Source organism: Macaca nemestrina, chromosome 3, assembly GCF_043159975.1.
Source record: "Macaca nemestrina isolate mMacNem1 chromosome 3, mMacNem.hap1, whole genome shotgun sequence".
NCBI lineage: Eukaryota > Metazoa > Chordata > Mammalia > Primates > Cercopithecidae > Macaca > Macaca nemestrina.
Window position 1 is genome coordinate 6,492,988 of NC_092127.1, and position 23,861 is coordinate 6,516,848.

Here is a 23,861-nt window from a genome sequence, read left to right on the forward strand (position 1 = left end):
CAACTATTTAAGGAAGAGGATGAGCTAAAAGTGATTTCCCTTCCAACCCATAGCACATCTCATTATCTGTGTCAGATTATCATAAAATTTCACCCACACTCAGCTGCAAAAGTTTTTTTTTTTAAATTAGAATACAGCATTATAGAACTGTATACTTGAATAGTAAGTCATTTTAGAATATACTACGTACCCAGGGATTTATGCAACTAAGAGTCTGTGTAAGGATAGCCTATGTCATATGAAGGTCTTTAGACATCATTGAAATACACTAGTTCAGAGTAGTGAGCAGCAGAATGGAACTCAGGAAAAGGGCATCTGGGTTTCTCATCTTGATTTGCAGCTTACTAGCTGCCTATCCTTGGGTAAGTCACTGAATCAAGGGTCTTCCTTTTCTAATCTGTAAAACGGTGACTATAATTCCCCTGTGTCTCCCTGGTAAGGCTGTTAAAGAGATGTATGGGAAAGTACTCGACAGAGAAGAAAAACAAATCTGACTTGTTTAAAGCCTCCGCATGCCCTGCAAAGTGGTGATATAGAAATTAGCCACTTTTCTTTGGAGAAAAATAAAATTTCCTTAATTTCGAATCTCTTTGAAATGTGATATATGTTTCTGGCAGTAAGGAAACATGCCCATATTTTGTTTATAGGTATCTATCCCTTTGATGTGTCAACACCGCTATTCCATTGTATGTTACACTAAAAAAGTAATTCTTGCCATTTTCTTTAATACTTCAAAAGCGTGATAAATTCTTAATTCATGGCTTTCAAAGGTGTATTTTTAAAAGCAGCAGTCATTTAAAAAATCTTTCAAATATAAATAAAAACTCAACAAGGAAAAAAGTAATATGAAGTAGACTAACTGAATTAAAAGGTGCACAAAGGTCTGAAGAAAGCCCCAAACTCTACTAAAATCCATGTCTTCTGAAACAAGAGAAACACTTTGGAAGTAAGTTTTAACACTCAATATTGCTTTTATTAAAATGAAGCCTTTTCCTAGTGCTTTCAGGGGGCACCAGGATGACGTCAGAATGTGACCCTGACCCAGCACTTTCAGTGCTGCCCCTCCCCCATCACTAGGGAGCGTCCTCAGCCTTCTCCAGGTGATGCTCAGCAGCTGCTCTTTCAGCCCTTTAATGTCTGCTTTGAACTACAGGTGCCTGTCTTTGTGTTCTTGTTCATATTTCCCACTTGGCTCCTACAATCCCAGAAGGCAGACACCAGCCCTTTCTCCCTGCAGTGCAGGGTGCACTGGCCAGTCCCTCCGTTCTTGCTGGTGCTGAGATGAAACCTTCCCCGGGATAAGCATGAGGAAGGCACTGGGGAGAGGCCCAGAAACCCTCCTAGTGGGCCGCAGTTTGTCTCTGATGTTATCATCAAAGCCTCTCCTAGTGACAGCCCGAAGTCTTCCTCAGAATCCAGGTGTATTGCATGTGAAACGCCCTCCCCACCTTCCCCATAACCAGGGGTTAGAAGAAACTGCAGACATCAGCCCTCTCAAAAGGGTGCATACCTGTCTCTCTGAGTTCTTCTCCAACTCCTGCCTGTTGGTCTGCTGGATGAGAAAGGGTTTCCTCTACTTGGCCCTTAAAAGATTCCTCCCCCTGGCCCAGCTGTTCCACATCCCCTTTCAAGCTGCCCTTTGTGAAGTATGGGCCTTCACACCTGCCCGTCTCTGCCCTGAGTGCCCTGCAGGAGGGAAGCACAGCCTGGCTTCTCCTGAACTCAGAAGTCTGCACCTAGGGAAAATGTCATGTCATCTGTAGAAACAGGAAGTCCCTTTTCCATTCAAAACTAAATGACACTCATGTCCCCACCTACTTGCTTTAAAAAATTTTTCAGAAGCAGTGGCAAAATCATTCAAATAATTAAGAAACAATTAAAACGTCTTGGCAATTACAAGGCAAATCCCCAACATTTGTGAGAAAACAAGGAGCAATGTTAAGATCTTACCAGCTATAGAAAAGCACAGAGTTTAAGGAATTTAAATAACTGCGCGGAAAGAATATGAAAGATGCATAGAAACACCTTCCCTGCATGGTTTTTTTCATTTGTGAGCAATTTCTCTTTTGGCCTAGCGATCCTCCACCATGAGCACCTCTTTCCCACCACCAGGTGGCGAGCACGGTCGCTGCCATCAGGCCCAGTGGGCGACACTGCAGCCCTGCAGGGGCAGGAACAGAGCCGGTCCGGGGGCTGTAGGATCACTCAGAGACTGAAAATTCATGTGAATCTAGCTCCTTCAGAGACCAACGTTCAGAAATGACTCAGAATCTTGCCAGAGGTCACCCCTGAAATAATGGGGAACCCCAAATATAAGTGGAAAACAGGAAAATGTTGGAGGATACGGCAGGTAGCTTTCTTTGACAGTCATGTAGGTGCCAAGAAGAAAAGGAAGGATTTGGGGTTGGTGGCACACAATCTGTTCTATGAAGAAACTGAGTTTCACCCAGCAAATCCTACTTCCTAAAAGCAGCTCTGGCCAACCCTGCTTTGACACGAGGAGACACTGCTGGCAGGGGCATTCTCCTCCCTCTTAAACTCCTGGAGTCAGTGCAACAGCAGCAGTGAGCAGAGCAGAAGCCCACACACAGTAGGAAGACACGAAAGGGTGAAGCCATAAGAAAAATGCCAGAGCATGGGGGAATAGAAAGCAAAACCATGAACAGCAACAACAAAACCCAAAGCCAGATGAGGTTGTATCTATTTGGGAAAGAAGGATTCAGTGTTCCCAATGGCGGTAGGTTCTGCTCTTCTGGACACGTGAAATACTGAGTCACTTTGGGCATCCCAGGATAGGAGTTAGAAAGTTTTAAGTTGATCAGGCGAGAATGTCTGAGTCCTGCAACCTTCGATGGCAAAGTAAGTATGAGGATTCGCCTTTGGCCGTAGACTCTGATAAGGAAACTAGCATCCACTTATTTGGAATAATAAACGACCTGGCTCTTCCAGGTAACTCAGAAAGTCAACATACTGCATATATAAATTCCATGTTTCCCTTCCTGCCAACATCCAGTCATGGGAGACAGGGCCAAGCCACTTACTCCCCAGATGACACAAACCCAGTGTCTCACTAAAGAGATCTCGCTAAATAGACAATTTTTTGTATAAGTATCTTCTAGCTCCTCTTCCTAATGAGTTCAAGCCTACTGTCTCTGGTGAGGTTTGGGCTTTTCGTTAATAAATAAATAAATAAATAAAAAAGGAAAAAGCCTCCTATTTCTGCTGGAATTTTGAGCTACTGTGTGTGTGCAAATGGTACTTAGGAAAAAGTCAAAGTTTAGGTTCTTAGGAACAAACTGTTATTTTTTAACGCTATATCATTAGGCTTTTTTGGAAGCTCTACTCCTAATAAAAAAGGCAAGCAAGACACCACTTCAATAAAAGCTGATTGAGACAAACAAATATGCTCTCTTTCTCTGCCAGAACAAATCTGTTTGTAAGTCCTTCCTAGATTCACCTACTACAAAGTAGAACAGCTGAGATGGACGTGGCACATTAGACAGGTATGATTATGTACAATTTTATTAAGTGCTATGTAGTAGTATGAAACATCATTGCTTTTATAAACGGGCCACATAAAGGCTACCCGTTTCATCATAGCTACCGAAAATCAGTAGCTAGAAACTTTAGGTATACAAATTTAGACATATCAGGGTAAGTCAGAAAAACAACAACAACAAACCAAATTAATTCTCCTTGCCTTCTTACTCCTTTTGTTCCTTTTGGTCTTTGTCAGATGGGGCCTTGCTTTGCTGGCCTGGCTGATACTTCCCTTAGGCTGACCCTTCAGTCAGCAAAATTAGACAGAAAAGCCAGAACAAGAAGGGAAGAAAAGAAGGGGAAATGGAGGCAAAGATGAGAATTATTAAGAGGGTAGAAGATTATAGTTCAGAGGCTTTTCCTTTTGATACGTTTTCATGTTCCCTACAGCTACGACACTGAGGTTGCGTGTTACCTTGATCAACATTTTAACCCACAGAAGTCAACTCCACTAAAATGGTTAACCTTGGGATGGGTGAGTCCCCATGCTAACACCTAACTGGGAGTGTCAGAGACTTTTTCCTCTCTCCCTCCCCCTGCTTTTCAAATGTTTTGATACTATGTAGACATGCAATCCTAAACATTTATTGAGGACAAGGAATTAGAAGGCAGGAAGCCAGTAATTTTTTTTTTTAAGCAACTGGATTATGACCAGGTGTTTTAAACTTACTTCCAGGTCACTTGAAATTATATCAATGTGAATTTCGTTCCCATTACTCTGAAACAGGCACTGCTCTTTACTGGCTGGCCTAAAGGATGTATATGCAGTGGTTCTCAAGGGCTCTCTGGTCTGTCCTGCAACAGGCATCCAACCCTTTCTGCCATCAAGGCCTGGCCACAGGCTCCTAGGCAGATGCGTTCATGTCAAACCGACACACAGAGGTCCCCTCACTTAACATTCCAGCTTATCTGTTTACAGAACTGGATTTTTTAAGATGAAATAATCAACTCACACCTTCCCACAGAAAGATGGGACAATTGCCTACGGTATTTTCCTTTACAGTTTCACCTGCTTCACAGGAGGGCTGCAGCTGACGAACAAAATGCAAGTGAGTACGTTGTGACCTGTTAGGATGTCACAGGGAGGAAGCTGTCTTTTCCTTGTGAAATGAATAGCAATAAACTTTTGCATTCTTGTGAGTAATAAAACCCAGAAGAGGATGCTTCAGTGGCTCTAACAGTCTAGATAATTTTTCTTATCAGAGTGCAATAGTTTATAGCTATTGTTATCAGACTTCATCAATGATGTACATTCCTGGTTTCATGTAAGCATTCCTTAGTTATTCAACATCTGTCACAGGTTTTGCACGTTCCTAACAAACACAGAACTTATCCTGTGGGGCATTAGGATGGCGCGCTTTACTGCTCTACAGAAAGTCCATTTGTGCTGTTTCTCAGTCCGCTAAGAACAGATGCAGTTGAGATTTCCAAACCCAGGGAAAAGAGTATCCAGTTAAGCCACTCCCACAAGAGTTAAGCTGCCGTATTTCCCGAAGGAAAACAAACCTCTCGGCGAGAGCTCTGCTTGGTGCCCCCCTCACCGACAGCAACTCTTCCTCCAGCCGCTGCCTTTCGGCTTCTAAGCGTTCCAGTTCATCTTGGGTACGTTTCTGTGGGGTGACGAACTGAAGCTCTTTCAAAAGTTCTTCTTTTTCATTAATCAGCATCAGTTTTTCCTTCTCAATATCCAGTGCCCCAGGCCAGGCCTCACTGTCCAATTTTGACAGTTCAATTTTTAAGTTGGCCATACTGAAAAAAAAAGATAAAAGAGGTATGCACATACTTAAAACTCCTGAGAAAGGTAAACACAGCCTAAGCCAAATTTGGGTTTGACACGCTGTCCAGATTTTCCTAACTTGACCTTACCAGAAAGGGGTGTGGTCTACTGGTGAGAGGCCGGAGTGGGAGCAGCAGCCTTGCACGCCAGTCTCTGGGCCTGACTCCACACTCAGCTGTCACCCACTTCTTTCCCCCATCTTTAAAATGTGAGTGAGCACACCCAGTTATCTGACAAAAGCGTGAAGGCCAAGTACACGGAGGCTTCAAAAGGTGAGTGCTCTGGGGGCCACAAGAGAGGCCAGCCCTGATATGTGACTGCCTGTGTAGGTGACAGGAAAGAAGACTGGGGTGGGGGGGTTCCCTTTAAAAAAACTGAGGTGAATGATATCTGAGATGCCATCACTATACATTTTATTCCAATGTGTTTAGATGCTGTCCGCTAGTAAAATGGGAACCCCAGGCCAGGCTGGACAGAGACTAGGGCATTAGTAAGTCAGGGAAGGAGAGGGCATCAAAGAGAGCAGTGGTGTGGCCAACTGGTATGAAAGCAGTTGGGCCGGTGCAGTGGCTCATGCCCATAATCCAACAAGCAGGAGGATCATGGGAGGCCAGGAGTTCAAGACCAGCCTGGGCAACATAGCAAGACCCTGTCTCTACCAAAAGTATTTTTTAAATTTTAAAAATTAGCCAGGTGTGGTGATGTGTGTGCCTGTGGTCCCAGCTCCTCGGGAGGCTAAAGTGAGATCACTTGAGCCCAGGAGTTTGAGGCTGCAGTGAGCCATAACTGTGCCATTGCACTCCTGCCTGGGTGACAGAGCAAGACTCTGGGAGTCAGGGGTTGATCCATCAAGGCTCCCCCATCGGAGGGAGCAAAGCCCTGGGAGAGAGAGTCAGGGGTTGATCCATCAAGGCTCCCCATCGCCAAAAAGAAGGGGCAGGGCTTGGCCTTCTCCCGTTCACGTTCTCCTTAAGTTGCACGTGAGTCTCCTCCCCATCAGCGCCCCGGCTGGTGTACAAGCCATTTACTGAGCAGTCATTGCACCGACACTTTATACATTATTGTGCTAGCCCTGTGGTTCCTCTGTACACAGCTATTTGCAGGCAGCATACGGTGGACCTTCACTAGTACAAGCAGCTGGTGTGACACCACTGGAGCAACAACAGGTGCTGAAGTGATACGGACAGGCACAGGAGAAGGAGGAGGAAATGCACCAAAGGCAAACCTCACTGGTTCCATAATTTTGCCTGACCCCAGATTTCTCTTATGTCGAGAGCTTCATCACACTTGGTAGAGTCAACATTACTCCTGACTCAGTACAAATGTCCTAACCACCCGAGTCAAATAACTTGCTACGTGGCACGGTGAAGACAATCAGGACATGGTTCTTTTGACCATAAGGACAAGAGCTCAGTGAACTATGAACTCCACTGATGTTTGCACATGGAATTTATGTTTGTACAGAAAAATGTTGGATGATTACTTTGGATATTGTTATAGTACATGCCAGAATATGAAAAATAGAAAAATAATTTTTTCCCATTTTCATGGGAGAATTTGTAGAAGGCAAGAGAAAAGGTGAATGAAAAACATAATCAAGAGCAAAGATGGAAGTAGATCCATACCTTTGTGTCATGAGTTTCTTGTTCTAATTAAAAATAAAATTGCCATCTTACTGGCACTGGGTATGCAGTGTACTTCTGATTTTTCTCCCACTGTCTGCACTTATGATAGATGTAACATCAGCTATTCTTCAGCTTTAACCACAAACCCATAAACAACTGTCTCAACATACTAGAAAATTAATCATCAAAATGCTAAATAAGCATGATATTATTAGCTTCATTAAGCACATAAAACAAGGGCTGGAGGGGAAAACAGATTTCAGAGAAACACAGCCTGCCTCTTTACTTATTCAGAATTGAAGAGGAAAAAGCATTTTCAACATATGCATAAGCGCTTGAGATTCACCTTCTCATCAGCATCACTAGTAACTTTAAAACAAAACCCTAAATGGCATGGCAATGCAACCAAGTGGGGAAAAACCAATGTCTGAAGTTTTGATGTGATTGAATTAACCAACGGAACCAAGAACAACAACAGAATACAGGAAAAAGAGCCGCCTGTTTATTATTTGTGTGATCAGACATTAGGCAGGTCTTACATTTTATTTTAGAAGGGATGTGCCAAATTTGGGGAGCAGAATATGAAGAAGACTTCTGGAAGCACCTAGGAAGAGAAATGCGATGTGAGCTCCAGATAAAATTAACTTAGAAGTCAAAGGAGGGGTGAAAGCTGAAGTTGATCCATGGGAAGCAGAGTCAAGCCCGAAAGAATGCAGGGGCATAAGGCCCACTTCTCCAAGACTGCTTCTGAGTAATGGCCATTCTCTTTCAGAAAAGCAGACCTAAATGATGGATTTGTCCACAGCCCAGCCCAGGTGGACATACAACAAGAGGACCACTGGCACTATCTACCAAAAGCTGGCACATCACTGGGCCACAAAACCAGTTGATCCTCAATACTTATTGAAGGGAAGGCACTAATCTGGGCACTGAGAAGGGGATAATAAAGCCTAAACATTTTTCCTAACCTGAAGAAATTTAGAATCTGCCAGAGAAAATTTAAAGGCATTAAAATTAGCTGAGTAAATTGCTGTTCAGATTGACTAAGTGACTTGTTCAGGTTCACATGGTTAATAATTTGTGGAATGAAGTTTAGCTTTCTTTCAGGAAATGAGGAACCAAGTAATATTAAGAATACAGGTTACATAGAGGTGAATAGTGTATTTATTTTACTTTGTTAAAGCCAGATAACTTCTACGGACTACGGCTAATTGCTTTTAAATCATCACCAATAATAAGGAATATACTTCAATATCTGGTTCTCAGCTGAGCTTTTCATGATCATGGGGAGAAACATGATAAATTCCTGTTTCTTGCAGGATGACAATGCAGTTTTTCCCAATGTCCTCCTAAATAATAACCCAATAGCATTTTAAAGCTTTTATGAGGAAAATAATGAAATCAAATGCATCAGTATAATCCTTTCCCTCATAATAATGAGTTCTATATTATAAAAAATATTTGAGTCTATCTACTAGATAAGGATGGTGAAGTCTCTTTTTTTGTTTTTGTTTTTTTTTTGAGATGGAAGTTTCTTATGTCTCACTCCAGCAGAATCACAAAGTAAGAAAAAGATAGCACAGGGATTAAGAAAAGTTTATGACATAAAAGAGAGAAATAATCTCTCTTCCTTTTCCCTAAAGTAAATCCATTGGAACTGACACCTCAGCGCCTTCAAGGACATTAGCAGTAAGACTTCCCTTCAAATCGAAGGAACATACTTACTCGCCTTAGAACTCCTCAACAGCTATTTAGTCCTATACCTGAACCACTGTATCATATTTCCATCAAAGCAACCAATCGTCTCACTTTTAATTGAGAGTTAAGTATTGTACCAACTCAAAGCTTCTTTTTTCTCAGAAGAGAAGGGGGCAATTTCATTTCCACACTTCTCATTAATTCTCCCTGTTCTTTAGCCTTTGGTGGTGGGGAGAGCCGGGGGAAGAAAAGGTAGACCAGAGAGGAAGCAGCCCTTACACACTAAAAACCCAAGGGTGGCCTTGGTAAGAATGTATGGGGAGTGCCCAGCAGATGTCACCGCAGGAGTAAAGATTAATTCTGGAAAAGGAAATGTTTGAGCCATGCACAAAACAGCTTCTCTGTCATTACCTTCTTTTGGCTTCTTCATACTGTAGGCTTAGCCTGACCTTTTCAGCTAAATTTGATCTACTTCTCACTCCAATCTAGTGGAAAAAAGGAAAAAAGTCAATTAACTCTGCTAATGAATGAAGTAAATTGCTTTTGTTTCTAGGAAGTATGTGTAATTGAAAAGTTAAAGAAGATGGTACTGAAATTGGGAAACACCAATTTAAAAAGACACTTATTTCATTGTCTCAGTAGGGGCAAAACATTTCTTTCAATTCAAGCTGATCTGTTTTTCAAAGACTCTAACATTATTTTCTCTACATGTTAAATTCAAGATAAAAAATATCCTGATATTGTAAATACCAAGGTAAATGTGTCTGGTATCTTAGAGTTTATGAAGGGTGTACAGGTCAATAAAATTTATGAACTGGAACTAATTTCTTTGCCTTTATGAACCTAATTTCTAGCATTTAGCTTTCAACTGTACAAAATATAAACTAAGTTCAAAAATTAATTTTCAAATAGGTAAGCCCTACTGTTGATTTCTGTTTTACTTTCACAGCACATATTTCAAAGCAGCATAAAAGAATATGAAAATAAATAGGAATGTATTGAGAAGTAAATACTTGCTAATGGCATCCCAAAATGGAGAAGGTAAAATAGTTAACAATAGCCAAGCCACATTAAATATTTAAATGGCAGATATAAATCACAGATTAAACATTTTAATATAATCAATTAAGATTTACAAAAACAAGTTTTCTTATTAGTCTTAAAAGGCATGTTTTTCTGTTTCTCATTGGCGTAATGTTTATTTGAAAGAACCTAAATTTCCAAGACTCTAAACGTAATAGGAAAAAGTGAAATTCTCACATGCCTCTAGCCTTTCAATGTGTCTTTAAAGGAATATAGCATGAGAAAGTTTGAACAAAGCTATTCATATGGACAAATCCTGACACGCTTGGCACCTAGATAGAAAAGATGAGGCTATGATTTTTAAAACTAATCTTATGAGAATGAAACACTGAATGCACACAGCCAGAATCCAAGTCACATATACTTCTGGTTCCAGTTCACCATCCATATTGCAAGTAAGGCCCATCAAGGACAACACTGGGCCAACTCTTCAATACAGATAACTTACATCTCCGGAAATGCTTGTTTGTGACCCGGCATCAAGGGTCTGTCTGGAGAGAGATAAATGAGAGCTCACAGGACTAGATCTCAAATCTGGCTCAGATCTGCCAATGTTCTGATCCAAATGAAACCGCTCCTGCAGCTTAGCAAGACTCTGTTCAGAAAACACAAAGTTTTTCATAAATTAAGAGAGCAAACCTTCCCTACCAGGTGAAATTGAAAGGAAAGAGATAATCTCAATGGAAAAAAAAAACTACTTTATTTAGTAGGTACTTACCACTTTATATAATTGAAAAAATAATAGTAGGATATAATTTTGCACCTACATACGTGACTTCAGAAGCGAGATCGTGTTAAACCAGTTGTCTTATCTTTCCCAAGATAGCATTTTCCTATGAATGGTATCTTTAAAATACATGCATGTCTTATTTTTAAAAATTTCATTAAGAAGTTGCCTCTATTTCAATAGGAACCCACTCACTTTATGCAACTGAAATTCTGGAAACGCAGTATCTATAATGCGATCTCTCATTTTAGATACAGTAAGAGAATTTCCTACTTTGGAGACCTCTTCAATTATGCCATTGTACATCTGGACAGGACCCAAGAGATTATTTAGCTCACATCAATGTTAGGGATTAGGAAACTGAGGCTCAGAAGTTGCTAATGAATGGCACAGGCATCAAACAAGCCCATCTGTGTGTCTACTGCATGGCACTGCCTGTGGTGACATGTTTGGCTTGGTAAAGAGAATAATCAAAAGCAAATGTGCCTGCTGTGGGCACTCAGGTTTAATATACTGTGTTTACTTTAGAGGGAGGATATGAACAAGTGAAAGTATTGAAAAGGAAAGACTAATCTGAATCACTTAAAACAGTAAAATGGAAACCCTACAGTAATACTAATAAAATGATAAGAAATGATTATTATCAACAAAAGAACCTGTATTTAATCCTGATATTTAAAATTTTCATGATTAGGAGGAATTAGAAATATCAGAGATCAGGAATTTTTTACCTTTCTCTATTTTCTTTCAAAGGGATATTAATACTCTCTCTCTCTCTCTATATATATATATATATATGAGAGGATAAAACATAAATGGTCACATCAAATAATATAGAAAAGAACAAAAAAAACCTTTGAGTGACCTTGTGCAAGTCTTTTCTATTTTTCCATCTATACAGTGAAAAAAAGTCAGTGTTCTTCAAACTTATCTGTGATGGCAATACATTCAATCAATTTAGCAGGTTGTTACTAGTATTTTTTTTTTAAAGAAATAGAAGATACTAGAAAATAAAATCGGAGTACATCACCAGCATTAAGAGTATGCATATTTCTGTGAAATTCATTTTGAGTGTATATGTGTGTGTGTGCACACGCATGCACACCTGTTTATCTATAGATACACACAATTGTGTGTTACCGGGTTTTGATGTAAAATCTATTTCTTACTGTGGTCAAAGAGGTTTGAAAGTCACAGAAGATATCGAAAGTCCCTTCTAACTCTATTGTCAATCTCTGCATCTACTAATTAATTATTCTATGTACTTTAGTAACTAAAAAGGAATCTAATCTTTTAATTTAATCGGGCCTGCAGATGAATCCAAAGTTTATAGGAAAAATGAAAGATGACCTAAAATTGTTGAATTAGAAGGTTCCAATGTAAATTTGCTCCAGTTCTATTAACTTTTTTTTTTTAAAGGACCTATGACATGCATTTCTGGAATTACTGACTTAATCAGCAAGACAATTGCAGAACAAAACCAAAATACACACCAGCGAAGTCCTGCACGTGTTATACATATGGTAAAACCACATTAACCCAGCCTGCCTGGGCTTAAACCACAGTCTTGCTACTTACCAGCTGTATGACTTTAAAGAAACTTTAATTTTTCTGTGCTGTAACTTCCTCGTCTGTAAGCTGAGAATAATAATAGTGCCTACCTTTAGTGGCTGTTGTGAGGATCAAGGGAATTACTTATATGCAAGGCAGTTAGAAGAATGCCTGGCACAAAGTCAGTATTTATAAGTATTTGCTGTTATTATTGTTGTCTTTTCTATTAGATTTCTTCTTGCAAGTAATGCAAAATTATATGGATCCAAGAATATTTATCTATATTCAACTCATATTTTGAAAACCAACATCAAGTAGTTAACTATGGTATTTAAATGTAGATGTTCTATTGAGAATGTAAACATCATCAGTGACTCTAACATTTTCACAAAGATGCGGACTGAATTATTCCTCAGCTAAGTAAGAACTCCAAATATATGAAATAAGAATTCTTAGTGTTTGTGATAATTACGGGATGGACGGAAGGAGAGGAAGAGAGACACCCTTGTATTTGATAAGTATAGATATTCAGAATACTGATCACTTAATGGCTATTTTGTTTTTTCTACACATGCTGCTGGATCACTGGGAGTGAAGACCCACAGGCTGAGAAGTGAACGGGTTTAGTCAGGGGATCTACGGCCATGCGCAGCTTTCCGAGGGTAACTGTATAGGCATCCCCCAGCTGGGTCAGCACTCCCCACCTCTCAGCTGGCACCCCAGAATCAACTGGGTCGGAAAACTTTTCTAAGCTCCTTACATAGTCTCATCCCCAAAAGGCAAGCCTTCTACTTACTGATGGCAAATGACATATCCCTTGTGTATCCTGGGCTGAGAATTCTGCTTATTGGGGTCCCACAGGAAGTTTTCAGTGAGTTTCAGGGTGCACCAAGATGTTAATCTCCTTACATGAGCTCCAGGCCCCGCCACCCACTATCTCAAAGGCCATCCAAAGGCTGTTTACAACAAAGTGTACAGTCACTTGGAATCACTCTGCTCTGCTCCAAGGCAGCAGGCTACCTTTGTGACTGCAACCATCTCCGCAGGGCCCATTCTGCACAAATGCGGCTGGGGTGGAAGGGGTCCCCCAGACTCTCAGGGAGCACTTCTGCCCCAGTAAGAATTTCTGGGGGCCTCAGAAGGTAGAAGTTTGGCTTAACAAAATGTTTTACAATGTACCTGCATCAGATCTTGTTTTTCTTTTTCTCCTGAGCTAATGGCTTTTCTGATAGATTTTAGTTCTGTTAGAATGGCTTTGGCTTCACTAAGTTCATACCCGCTCTGGCCTCCAGACATTTTTTTATCAATTCTGTGAAAAGAGAAAAAGAAAGAAAAAGTATCAAAGAATGATCGCATATAAGTTAAACAGACAGTAGGAATTGGTTTCGGAATTGTCTAAGTTGGATGATTATTTCACTTCTGACTCTCATATACCAGCAATCATCTTTTCAGGCGGTTACTCCTCATTTCTCTTTTTTTTTTTTTTTTTTTTTTGAGATGAAGTCTTGTTCTGTCGCCCAGGCAGGAGTGCAAGTGTGCGATCTTGGCTCACTGCAACCTACGCCTCCTGGGTTCAAGTAATTCTCCTGCCTCAGCCTCCCAAGTAGCTAGATTATAGGTGCCTGCCATGATGCCCGGCTAATTTTTGTATTTTTGACAATGATCGGGTTTCACCGTGTTGGCCAGGCTTGAACTCCTGATCTTGTGATCCGCACTCCTCGGCCCCTCCTTTCTCTTTTAATCACAGGCGGCTAAGATTTCTCCCATCCCTCACTTCAAACCCAGTCCATTTCTAATCACTTTCAGGTTCAAATAAATGCATGTCTTTTTGCCTTCAACCTGTTTGAATGATCCCACTGCTGGCCGAACCCAAATCTTATCAAGTGCTGATTCTGATCTTCACCCAAGAAAGGTAAAAGACATGGGCAAATGCTTTAGCAGAAGAACACAGAGGCAAGTAAACTGCCACCTACTTTTACATAATGTTTTGCTGTAATGTCTGTGCAAAACCTGGCACAGGGCCTGCAGCTTGTGAGGCCTTTAATAAATGGTTAATACACAAATTATTATTTATATTAGTGAGTATCCTATAATGTTTGGATTGTGTGGTTAGTTTCTTATTTCTCTCTCTCTATATATATATATAAAATATATAGTATTTATTCTGCTTTTATGAAAGTTATGAGTCAAGATAAAATTGCTTGACTTGCTGGATGAGTTCAAACTTAGGAAAACGGCAGAAGGGCAGTAGCCATTTCTCAACTCATATTGAATAAACAGCTCTTCAATGAGCTAATTTATTATCCCTGCAGAGCTGCTTACCAAGTGTCCTTACAGTTTACATTGTCACTTTAGGCTGGAGGATTTCATGTAACCTAATTCTTTGTGTTTGAAGGGCCTAATAAAATTACCTAATTCTTTTTTAAAAAATAGTTTCATGTACTCTTCATGATCACTCTCCTGGTCTTCCCCAGCGACCTGTGCTGTCTGGGATTCACTATGAATTCAGCACGAGTTCTCCTTGTGGGACATATGGCTATGCCTCTGCCCTAGCCAACAACTCTATACACATTCTTAGACATAGTTTTGGTCTTATCCAGAGTCTCCAGAGAAACAACACCTACTGAATCAGAGAAAACAGACTCTGAGCTCATTTGGTTTAAAACATTTAATAATTAATACTTATTTGCAATATGAAAGGTATAATCCGAAAAAGATAAAGCAATGTCATCTTAATCACTCTTCCAAATCCACTCAAACAAGTGCAGTTTGTAGATAACGTATTTCCCCAAGTACTGTTTTAGTCACTACCTTATGCTGCTCAACAAGCAATTAAAGACTTAAGAACCTAAGAAAATAAAATAAACTTGATCATAAGATCATCTAATAATAAAGTACAACCAATCAAATCACAGATTAAACACATGCACGTGTGCGTGCACATGCACACGCACACACACACACAGACACACAATGTTCAGAATGGGAAGGGCCCCTAAAGATCCCCTAGACACTTCTTCCAAATGAAGAAGCCAAGGGAGAAAGTTGATGCAAATTTATACTCCAAATTGCACAGACACTTAGCTAGTAGGGGAACTATCCTAAAATGACAGATTCAGAACTGGGGCCCTTATGACTAACACATTTAGAATATCTGATGGGACTAGTGAAGTACTTTGAATATCAGCTAATTCTATTCATTTGGGAAGAGGTTTATCAATGGAATTTCTGACTCTCTTAAGTATTATATCCACCAACTTAGCTGAGGAAATCGCTTATTAAAACAAATGATATTTCCAAATATAGCATTTTGGCATTTTCAAATGTAGCACTTCTTAACTAAAAATAAAAACTAAAATGTGGGATTTCATAAAATAGGTAGTAATAGGGGTATCTGAAATTGCGTCAAAGTGAACTTCTAAAACTCAATTTCTTCCTGTTAGCGTAAAGTCTTCAGAATTTAATGATAAAACAAATCTTTGATTCAGAAATAAATATAAACTTTATCATGTGAAAATAAAAGCAGGTAAGCTGTTTTCAGAAATAAACCTTAACATTTAAAAAATAAAAGCAGGACTGGTTCAAGACCGCTAATTTAAATTTTATAGAGCTTTGACCACATGAAAATCTCTTGGCTGTCCACTGCTCAACAGAATACTAAATATGAAGAACACGGCTCAGCTTTCATCGTGGAACGCTTTTTGCTCATTTCCTTTTGCCTCCTTTGAACTTCTCTACTTTACGTGCTGCCTTTTTCCTTTATTTCACTGTTTCTTGTTTTTCTCCTCTACTTTTCTTTTCCCACTTTTTCTCTTTTGACACTAACTTGCCATAAAATTAACCAAAATAGAAGCATCATTTGCTGACTTAAAGTATCATGCTTTTTGTTCTTAATATGAGAAGTGCCATTTTTTTTTCTTAAAATTTCTTTTGGAAGTTCTTGACTTGAGTGTGCCCTATAACTCATTTTCACTCAATATATTAGTCTCTTCTGAGAGAGAAAAGATGTTCATTTGCATTCCTTCTCTGGAAAGTGTATACCCTGAGAACCAAATTTTCACAGAATCTGTATATGCCTGTGACTTGCTGTTTCATCACTAGTCTATTTTCCAATTCTGAATGCAAAATGGAAACAGGCATCTTCCTGGTATCCACTGACACATACACTACACCGCTGCTTACGCCAAAGTCAAATCTGGGCCCACAAACTGAAATGCATAACGTAGAGAATAATGCCATATTTGTCTCTCCAGCATAAAACTATTGTACCAAGTAAAATGAAAGCTCAACTTTAAATTACATTATAATTCCAGATTCAACAAATATATTCCATTCTATTGTAAATAAAAGCTACAAAAGCCTACAATAAGATTCTATTGAAATCTTTTCCTGAAATATATTTTCTGTCATAGCCACAAATATAAATCCCTTTATAGTATCAAGAATGTGGTTTCTTAAAAAGTCCGGCTGCTGGGTTTGATTGTTGCTCATTCAGCATTTTAGTGGTATGGTGGTGAACACTGGAATAAAAACAGCTTCATTTGGTCTATAGTAAAGGTACACAGGAGAGGTCTCTTAGACACCATATCTTTCCACTCTTGGTTCAAGGGATTAGAATCATTGCAGGAGAATGTCTGAATTTCTACAACAAATGTCTATTGTTTTCTTGTGGAATGTTATTGACAGATTCTTAAACATGCCTTAGATTCCTATAAAAATTGCTTGCAAGCAAACTGCTTTGAAACAATACAGCATTGTTACATCAATACAACAAAGACAGCAAGTTTGGCTAACCTTTAATCCCAAATGGTGATGCGAGTTATCATTTCATGTGCCTTAAGAATGTGGAACATACGGCTAAACACTTCATGGCACTCTTCAAAGTCTGTTTTTTCTCCCCACCCCCACCACAAAGCCCTGCTTTATGTTGATAAACAATTACTAAATAACGCACTTATGTCATTCGAGTTCTGCTCGGTTTTTTGGGGAGCTCTGCAACCAGCTGAGGTTCTTACAACATGGCTGGACTTTAGAAGCACTTGGGATCTCATAAAATATACCTGATATAGAGACTAGAAACATTATTTTTCTAAGCACTCTCCAGATTATTCTAATATGCAGTCAGGTTTGAGAACCACTGGGATGGGAGCATCTGAAGGAATATCAGGGTCATGATTATATGTGGTGAGCAGGAAAAAAGGAGTCTGAGCGATAACAGCACGTGTGAAATTAGTCATACGTCTGACTGGTGGTCAAGAGCAGCGCCCGGGTATCCCAAGACATGACTAGTCACCCAAACAAGAACAACCAGTTTGTTTGTCTGGCCAGTGACACACAGGATCTTTAAAGGGGGTCACCCCTCGCTGCTTGGAGCATCCCAAATTTCCGAAGAGCAGAAGGCAAAGTAAGATTCCACAGGCAAAAGGAACACAGCTGGGTACTTTCCAAAGAGGTAGCACCTGAGACCAGCTTGGCATTCCTGAGGTGCTACCAAGGGAGATGCTGGGAAGAACATGAAACCTGCCTGAACAGGAAACTGACCGGGGACATCCCTAGAAATACTGCACCACACTTGGAGACACCAAGCAGGAGGGAAGTTGAACCTCCGCTATGTGGTCATGTGGCTGTGAAAACCACGGACTGTTTCTCTCCCATGAGAGACCCTGTGGAGTAGAGTCTGCAGGATTGGAAAGTCTCAGGTGTGCCTGTCACGGTTTGGACAGGCTGGGCCTCAGCAGCAGGGAGAACAGTGGCTTTCAGGGGCCAGGAATGGGGAAGGGATATCCTGATCCTGTGACCCTCTGTCACCTCCATTTCCACTTAACCTGGCCCAGCTTAGGGCTCTGCTAATGGCCCAGCTGACTTCAGTAGCAAACGGGAAAGGTAGAGGAAGGCAGGAAGTGAGGCACGCACTCCCGGTCCTTTGCTGATAATCCTGACTTGCTCTTACTCCCCTGCCATCTGTCAGGGTTAGACTCCAGGTCATCCCTGGGGCTGACAGAGAGAGACAGACAGGCCTCCACCCGAGGGCCCAGGGCAGCTGCAGGCTCACATAGGGGTCAAGTAGAGCCAGCCCAGCCGAATGTGGAGAGGAATTTCTTGTGCCTAGTCTCTTAGCTCGGTACCACAATCTTAGAGGAGGCCAGCAAGGGTCCAGGAGATCAAGGTAAGACAAAGGCTTTTCACTTTGGTTTCTTTGGATCTCCAGTGATTAATAAAAACTTTGGAGCTTTTCAAGTGTATAGATCTTTCCCAAGTTTGTATCTGTTAGTTGATTGCTTGGTTTTCTTTTGGTGTAGAGCTCTGAACTTTTTACTTTATGTTTCTCTGAAAAAGCTCTTATGTAATCTGTACTTCTATTTTCTTTGTTTTAATATTAGTTAGGAAGCTTACTCTACAGTTGATTCAGTATTTTCATACTCACTGCTGCAATGTTTCAAAGCCTTGTTCTTTATAGAGCAGTTCTTGCTTCATCTGTGAGAGTTCTCTCTTTAGCTTTTTAACCTTTAAAGAGAAATCAACACAAATATAAATGTTTGCAAATAATTAGCCACATAGCCTATTGTTTTAAAAGATAATAAATTAGTAAACGATTAAACACATAAACAAAGCCATTAGTTAAAGTAACATTTACTTTACCAGTTTCTCCTTCACATAAATTCTGTGGAAGGCATATGAATAATGTTTAAAACTATCAGTGATGTGTATTATTACTACTATTTACCTTCTTACCTTGCTTAGCAACATTCTTATGAGCTGGACATCATCATTGTCTCCAGCCAAAATGGGCAGAATAAGAACTCCAAGTCATGGCATCTCTATAAAAGTGTGTGTTTTTCCTTCTCACTGTGACAAGCGTCACTGCCCACCTCCCTATTCTTCGGATGTCCCGGCAGTTCCCTCTGCCTGGAAAGCTCTCCCCAGATCTCCAGCAGTTGACTCCCTGTCCCTCCAATGCTAGCTGAAATGTTACCTTTTCAAATAGGACTTCTCTAGCTCCCTGTCCCTGCCGCGACTCTTTTATTTAGACCAGAGTATTTTTCAGGAGCTGAAATTCTCCATGTACACTGTCTGTCCTCCATGGGAAAGTAAGCTGCAATCCCCCAGCTGTATCCTGAGATCTACAACCATGCCAAGCAAACAGCAGATGATCAATAAATATCTGTTGTCAAACTGATAAAATATATTTTTCCTGTTGTCAAATACATACTTTGGTAATAACAATTCTAAAATTTGACAGATCACAAAAGCAGCACATGCCTGGTTTAGTCACAAACTAATAAAGATCTTCACACGAGGGCTAGAAACTTACTTCCATGTATTAAGTTAGAGCCTTAAGTTTTTTGTTGTTGTTGTTGTTTGTTTGTTTTTTTGAGACAGAGTCTCGCTCTGTCGCCCAGGCTGGAGTGCAGTGGTGCGATCTCGGCTCACTGCAACTTCTGCCTCCCAGGTTCAAGCAATTCTCGTGCCTCAGCCTCCAGAGTAGCTGGGATTACATGCGCCTGCCACAACGCCTGGCTAGTTTTTGTGTTTTTAGTAGAGACGGGGTTTGACCATGTTGCCCAGGCTGGTCTTGAACTCCAGGGCTCAAGCGATCCACCTGCTTCGGCCTCTCAAAGTGCTGGGATTACAGACGTGAGCCACCGTGCCCAGCCAGAGCCTTAAGTTTTAAACACATTCTGTTGTGCAATATTTTAGTGTGCTTTTGAACTTTTATGTTGATTTATTTTACTCATTCCACAAAAAGGTATTGACTCTTTACTATGTGTCTGGTGCCGGGCCTGAGTGTGAACAAAACAGACATGATCCCTGCCCTCAAGGATCTTACAGACAATGGAGCAGCCATATATTGAGCAAATAATCAGCCAACAAAAGAAATCTTAGTAATTACAAAAGGTGCTCTACGTTCAGGATACTTAGATATGCCAAGAGAACAGAACCTCATTTAGTCTGAGGGCTTGGGTGGAGACTGTCTGAAGAAACAATGTTTCAATTGAGAGGGTTAGTGGGGACTCACTTGGTAGAAGGGGTCCTCAACAGGAAGAGCTTGTGCAAAACCCTAAAGGGACAGTGGGGTGAGGGGGTATTCAGTCAACCTCTGGAATTTAAAGAATGCCACGTGGCTGGATTACAGAGAGTGGGGGTGGCAAAAGATGGAACTGGAAAAGGACTGATACATAGATGCCACATTGAGAATTTCTCAATCTTACTCTAAGAACAACGAGAATCAAGGAGATTAAAGCATGACTTGCTTTATGATTTTAAATAGTCACTGTGACAACGCTGTGGGGACTGACCAGAAGTGCCGCAAGGGTCCATCATGCCAGCACTGTGGGCTGGCATGTGGGCAAGAGCCAGAGGAGGAAGATACTTCAGAGGGAGAATCAACAGGACTTGGTGATGGACTCAACGTGGAGGGTAGGGGAGAGCATGTGACCAAAATCACATCAGGATTTTGGCTTGACAGCTGGGTGAATGAAGGTGCTTTCCTGGAGAGCAGGACAAAATGTGGAAGAAAAGAGGAAGGATTTTCTTTAAGATATTTATTTCTGTGATGCCCAGGAGACTTCAATGGTAACTAGAATATGTAGACTTGATGTTCAAAAGTGTCTGGACTAGAGATAGATAATTTATAGTCATTGGCATAAAGATGATATTTTAGGTGCATAAGAATAAACAAGATTACCTAAAGGGGGTGTGTATTGAAAAGAGAAGAGCGTTCAAGAGCAAGCCTTGGGCATCTCCATTATTCACATATCTACTAGAGGGAGAGACAAAATACACTGTGAAGTAGTGGCAAGAGATGTAAGGGGGAAAAAAAGGGCATCCTAGAATACAGGAGAACAGTGTCAAGAGAGAGACCAGGCACTATGAGGAACACCATGACAAAGACAGGAGCAGTGGAATACTCATGTTTGCATACCTTTAGGCACACTGCTTTGGACAAAGCAGATATTCAATAACGTATCTGTTGAGTTTACCTGAAGGTTTATCAGTTTGTGCCCTTATGTACTTATATTAGGGAAAAGAAATACAATAATTATGTTTCAAGGCCCAATTTATAACTATAAAGAGTTATAAACAGTGCTACTGGAACTCAAAGGAAGAAAGGATTATTTATGGCTTGGGGATGAGGGTGGAACTCCTTGAGAAGGCTACCTGAACTGGATTTTAAAGGTGTTGTAATGTGAATTAACAGCAATGAGCTCATTCACAGTATATCACAAAAACATTTCAGTTTTAATATTAAACTATATCATATCAAAATAACCACAGCAATCAGTAGCTCATTCTACATGTATTTCTATTTAGGACAGCATTCTCAAGCGCTTTTTGCCAAAAAGACAGCAACACTTTTATCTTTTGGGGAAAAAAAAAATCAGTCCAAAAATTGATAGCACTTATATATCTGAGCTAAAACCTGTCTTTACCTTTGAAAATACAGTTTGTTACAACAGCAACAAATAAAACAAAATACCTAGGAATTAACTTAACCAAAGAAGTGAAAGATTTCTACAATGAAAACTATAAAACAAGCTTGCCCAACCCACGATAGCTCTGAATGCAGCCCAAGTTCGTAAACTTTCTTAAAATATTATGAAGATATTTGCTTTTCTTATTTTTTATTTTTTAGCTTATCAGCTGTTGTTAATGTTAGTGTATTTTACGTGTAGCCCAAAACAATTCTTATTCTTTCACTGTGGCCCAGGGAAGCCAAAAGATTGAACAACCCTGCTATAAAACATTGATTAAAGAAATGGAAGAGGACACACAAAGGTAAGATAGACCATGTTCATGGATTGGATGAATCAATATTATTAAAATGTCCATACCACCCCAAGTAATCTACAGATTCAATGCAATCCTCATCAAAATATCAAAATCCTTTCATAGATACAGAAAAAACAATCCTAAGATTTATATAGAACCAAAAAAGACCCAAGATATCCTGAGCAAAAACAACAAAACTGAGAGAATCACATTACCTGACTTCAAATTGTTAAAGCAAACCAAATATGGCCTGAGAAGGACTTCATACTTCTATAATTGAGATCTCGTGGATGAACTGTAACTTAGCTTAATAGCCAGACAAAATTGAAAACCTAACAGTATATACCTGTAACAATAACTGAGTGTTGGCCAATCCCAGTGGCCATACTTCAACCCCTCACAGACTGCTGAATGTTCAAACTGTGTTCAAATAAGGCAAATGCCAAGCTGTAACCAGTCTCACTGTTGCTGTACCTCACTTCCAATTCCTGTACGTCACTGTACGTTTTTTGTCTTTACATTTGTTCTGACCACAAGGCACTCCCGGAGTCTCTGTGAGTCTGCTGTGAATCTGGGGGCTGTCCGAGTCACAAATCGTTCATTGCTCAATTAAACTCCTTTAAATTTAATTCGGCTGAAGTTTTTCTTTTTTCCAAATTATACAACAGAGGCATAGTAACCAAAACAGCACACAACTGTCATAAAAACAGACACACAGATATAGAGAACCAGGAAACAAATCCACAAATTTACAGTGAACTCATTTTTGACAATGGTGTCAAGAACACATATTGGGGAAAGGACAGTCCCTTCAGTAAACGGTGCTGGGAAAACTAAATATCCACATGCAGAAGAATGAAACTAGACCCCTATCTCTCTCCATATATAAAAATCAAGTGAAAACATTCGATTAAAACAATGGTGATATTGAACCCATTTAGAAATAATGAATTAAAACAATTACTGTATCTTATTGACAAAAAATAGAAGTCTTAAAATCATTGGATTGCATGAGGTAAATATTATACAAAAAATCATTTGGATTATGATGATAGGCCAATTTAAATTTTTTTAAAAATTATTTAAGACATTCTTTATCTTGAAGAGCTATTAGTACCCCCATGTTCGCTGCAGCATGATTCACAATAGCTAAGATACAGAAATAATCTAAAAGTCCACTGACAGATGAATGGATTAAAAAAACATAGTGTGTATACACAATGGAATATTATTCAGCCTTTAAAAAGAAGGAAAGTCTGCAATATGTGACAATATGAATGAACCTTGAGGACATTATGGCAAGTGAAATAAGCAAGTCACAGAGGGACAAATACTGTATGATTCCACTTATGTAAAGTATCTAAAACAGGCTCATAGAAGCAGCAGCAAAATGGTGGTTGCCAGGTGATGAAGTGTACAGAAAAGGCAGAGTTGCTACAGGAAATAAAGTTTCAGTTATGCAACATGAAAATTAGTCTAGAACTCTGCGGTGCAACATTGTTTTTATAGTTGAATATAGTATACACTTAAAAATTCTGTTAAGAGGGCAGATCTCATGTTAAGTGTTATTACTACAATAAAAATTGAAATTCAAAAAACGTTGACCTGACACACTTGGACTCTCCTCTGTTTAGGTGATATGAGTGAAGTTTTATTCTATGTTGGGTGACAATCACATAGGAAGCTAACCTGTGCTTTCTTTGTTCCCCACATTATTTAGTTTACCTAAAGTTGGCTATATGCTACTGTTTTTATTACACTGGGGAGTCTTCTTAATGGACAACCAGAATGATTCTTAGCTCCCAAATACCGAGATGGCATTTTATGAACTATCAAAAAGTTTGCTCCCATAAGTCAAATGAGTATTTCCAAGTAGACATTATTTCTGGTTGTTTTGGTTTTATCGGTATAGTGTTAATTAGTAGTTCAACAACAACCTTTCTTCTTTTGAACCACTTGGCATCATTCTAGCTACTGGAGGATCACTGTTTTCACTCTCCTGTTCTCTAATGCAGCCTCACATGTAGAACACAGAATGTGAAAACTAATGTCCTTAGATGGTAACTAGAAGATTAAGCTAATGCTGACC

The 23,861-nt window shown here is 39.8% G+C and overlaps 1 protein-coding gene across 2 annotated transcripts in view; it reads right to left on the bottom strand.

Annotated features, from left to right (window-relative positions):
* Window positions 1–23,861, bottom strand: part of LOC105466603 (WW and C2 domain containing 2) — a 217,112-nt gene that overhangs the window by 58,454 nt on the left and 134,797 nt on the right. For both annotated transcript variants that reach the window (XM_011715664.3, XM_011715663.3), the window contains exons 5-9: window positions 18,426–18,505; window positions 13,181–13,310; window positions 10,172–10,318; window positions 9,052–9,125; window positions 5,047–5,289 (exon numbers count right to left, since the gene is read on the bottom strand). In XM_011715664.3, the coding sequence (XP_011713966.2) occupies window positions 5,047–5,289; window positions 9,052–9,125; window positions 10,172–10,318; window positions 13,181–13,310; window positions 18,426–18,505 (674 nt within the window). The remainder of the gene's footprint in view (window positions 1–5,046; window positions 5,290–9,051; window positions 9,126–10,171; window positions 10,319–13,180; window positions 13,311–18,425; window positions 18,506–23,861) is intronic.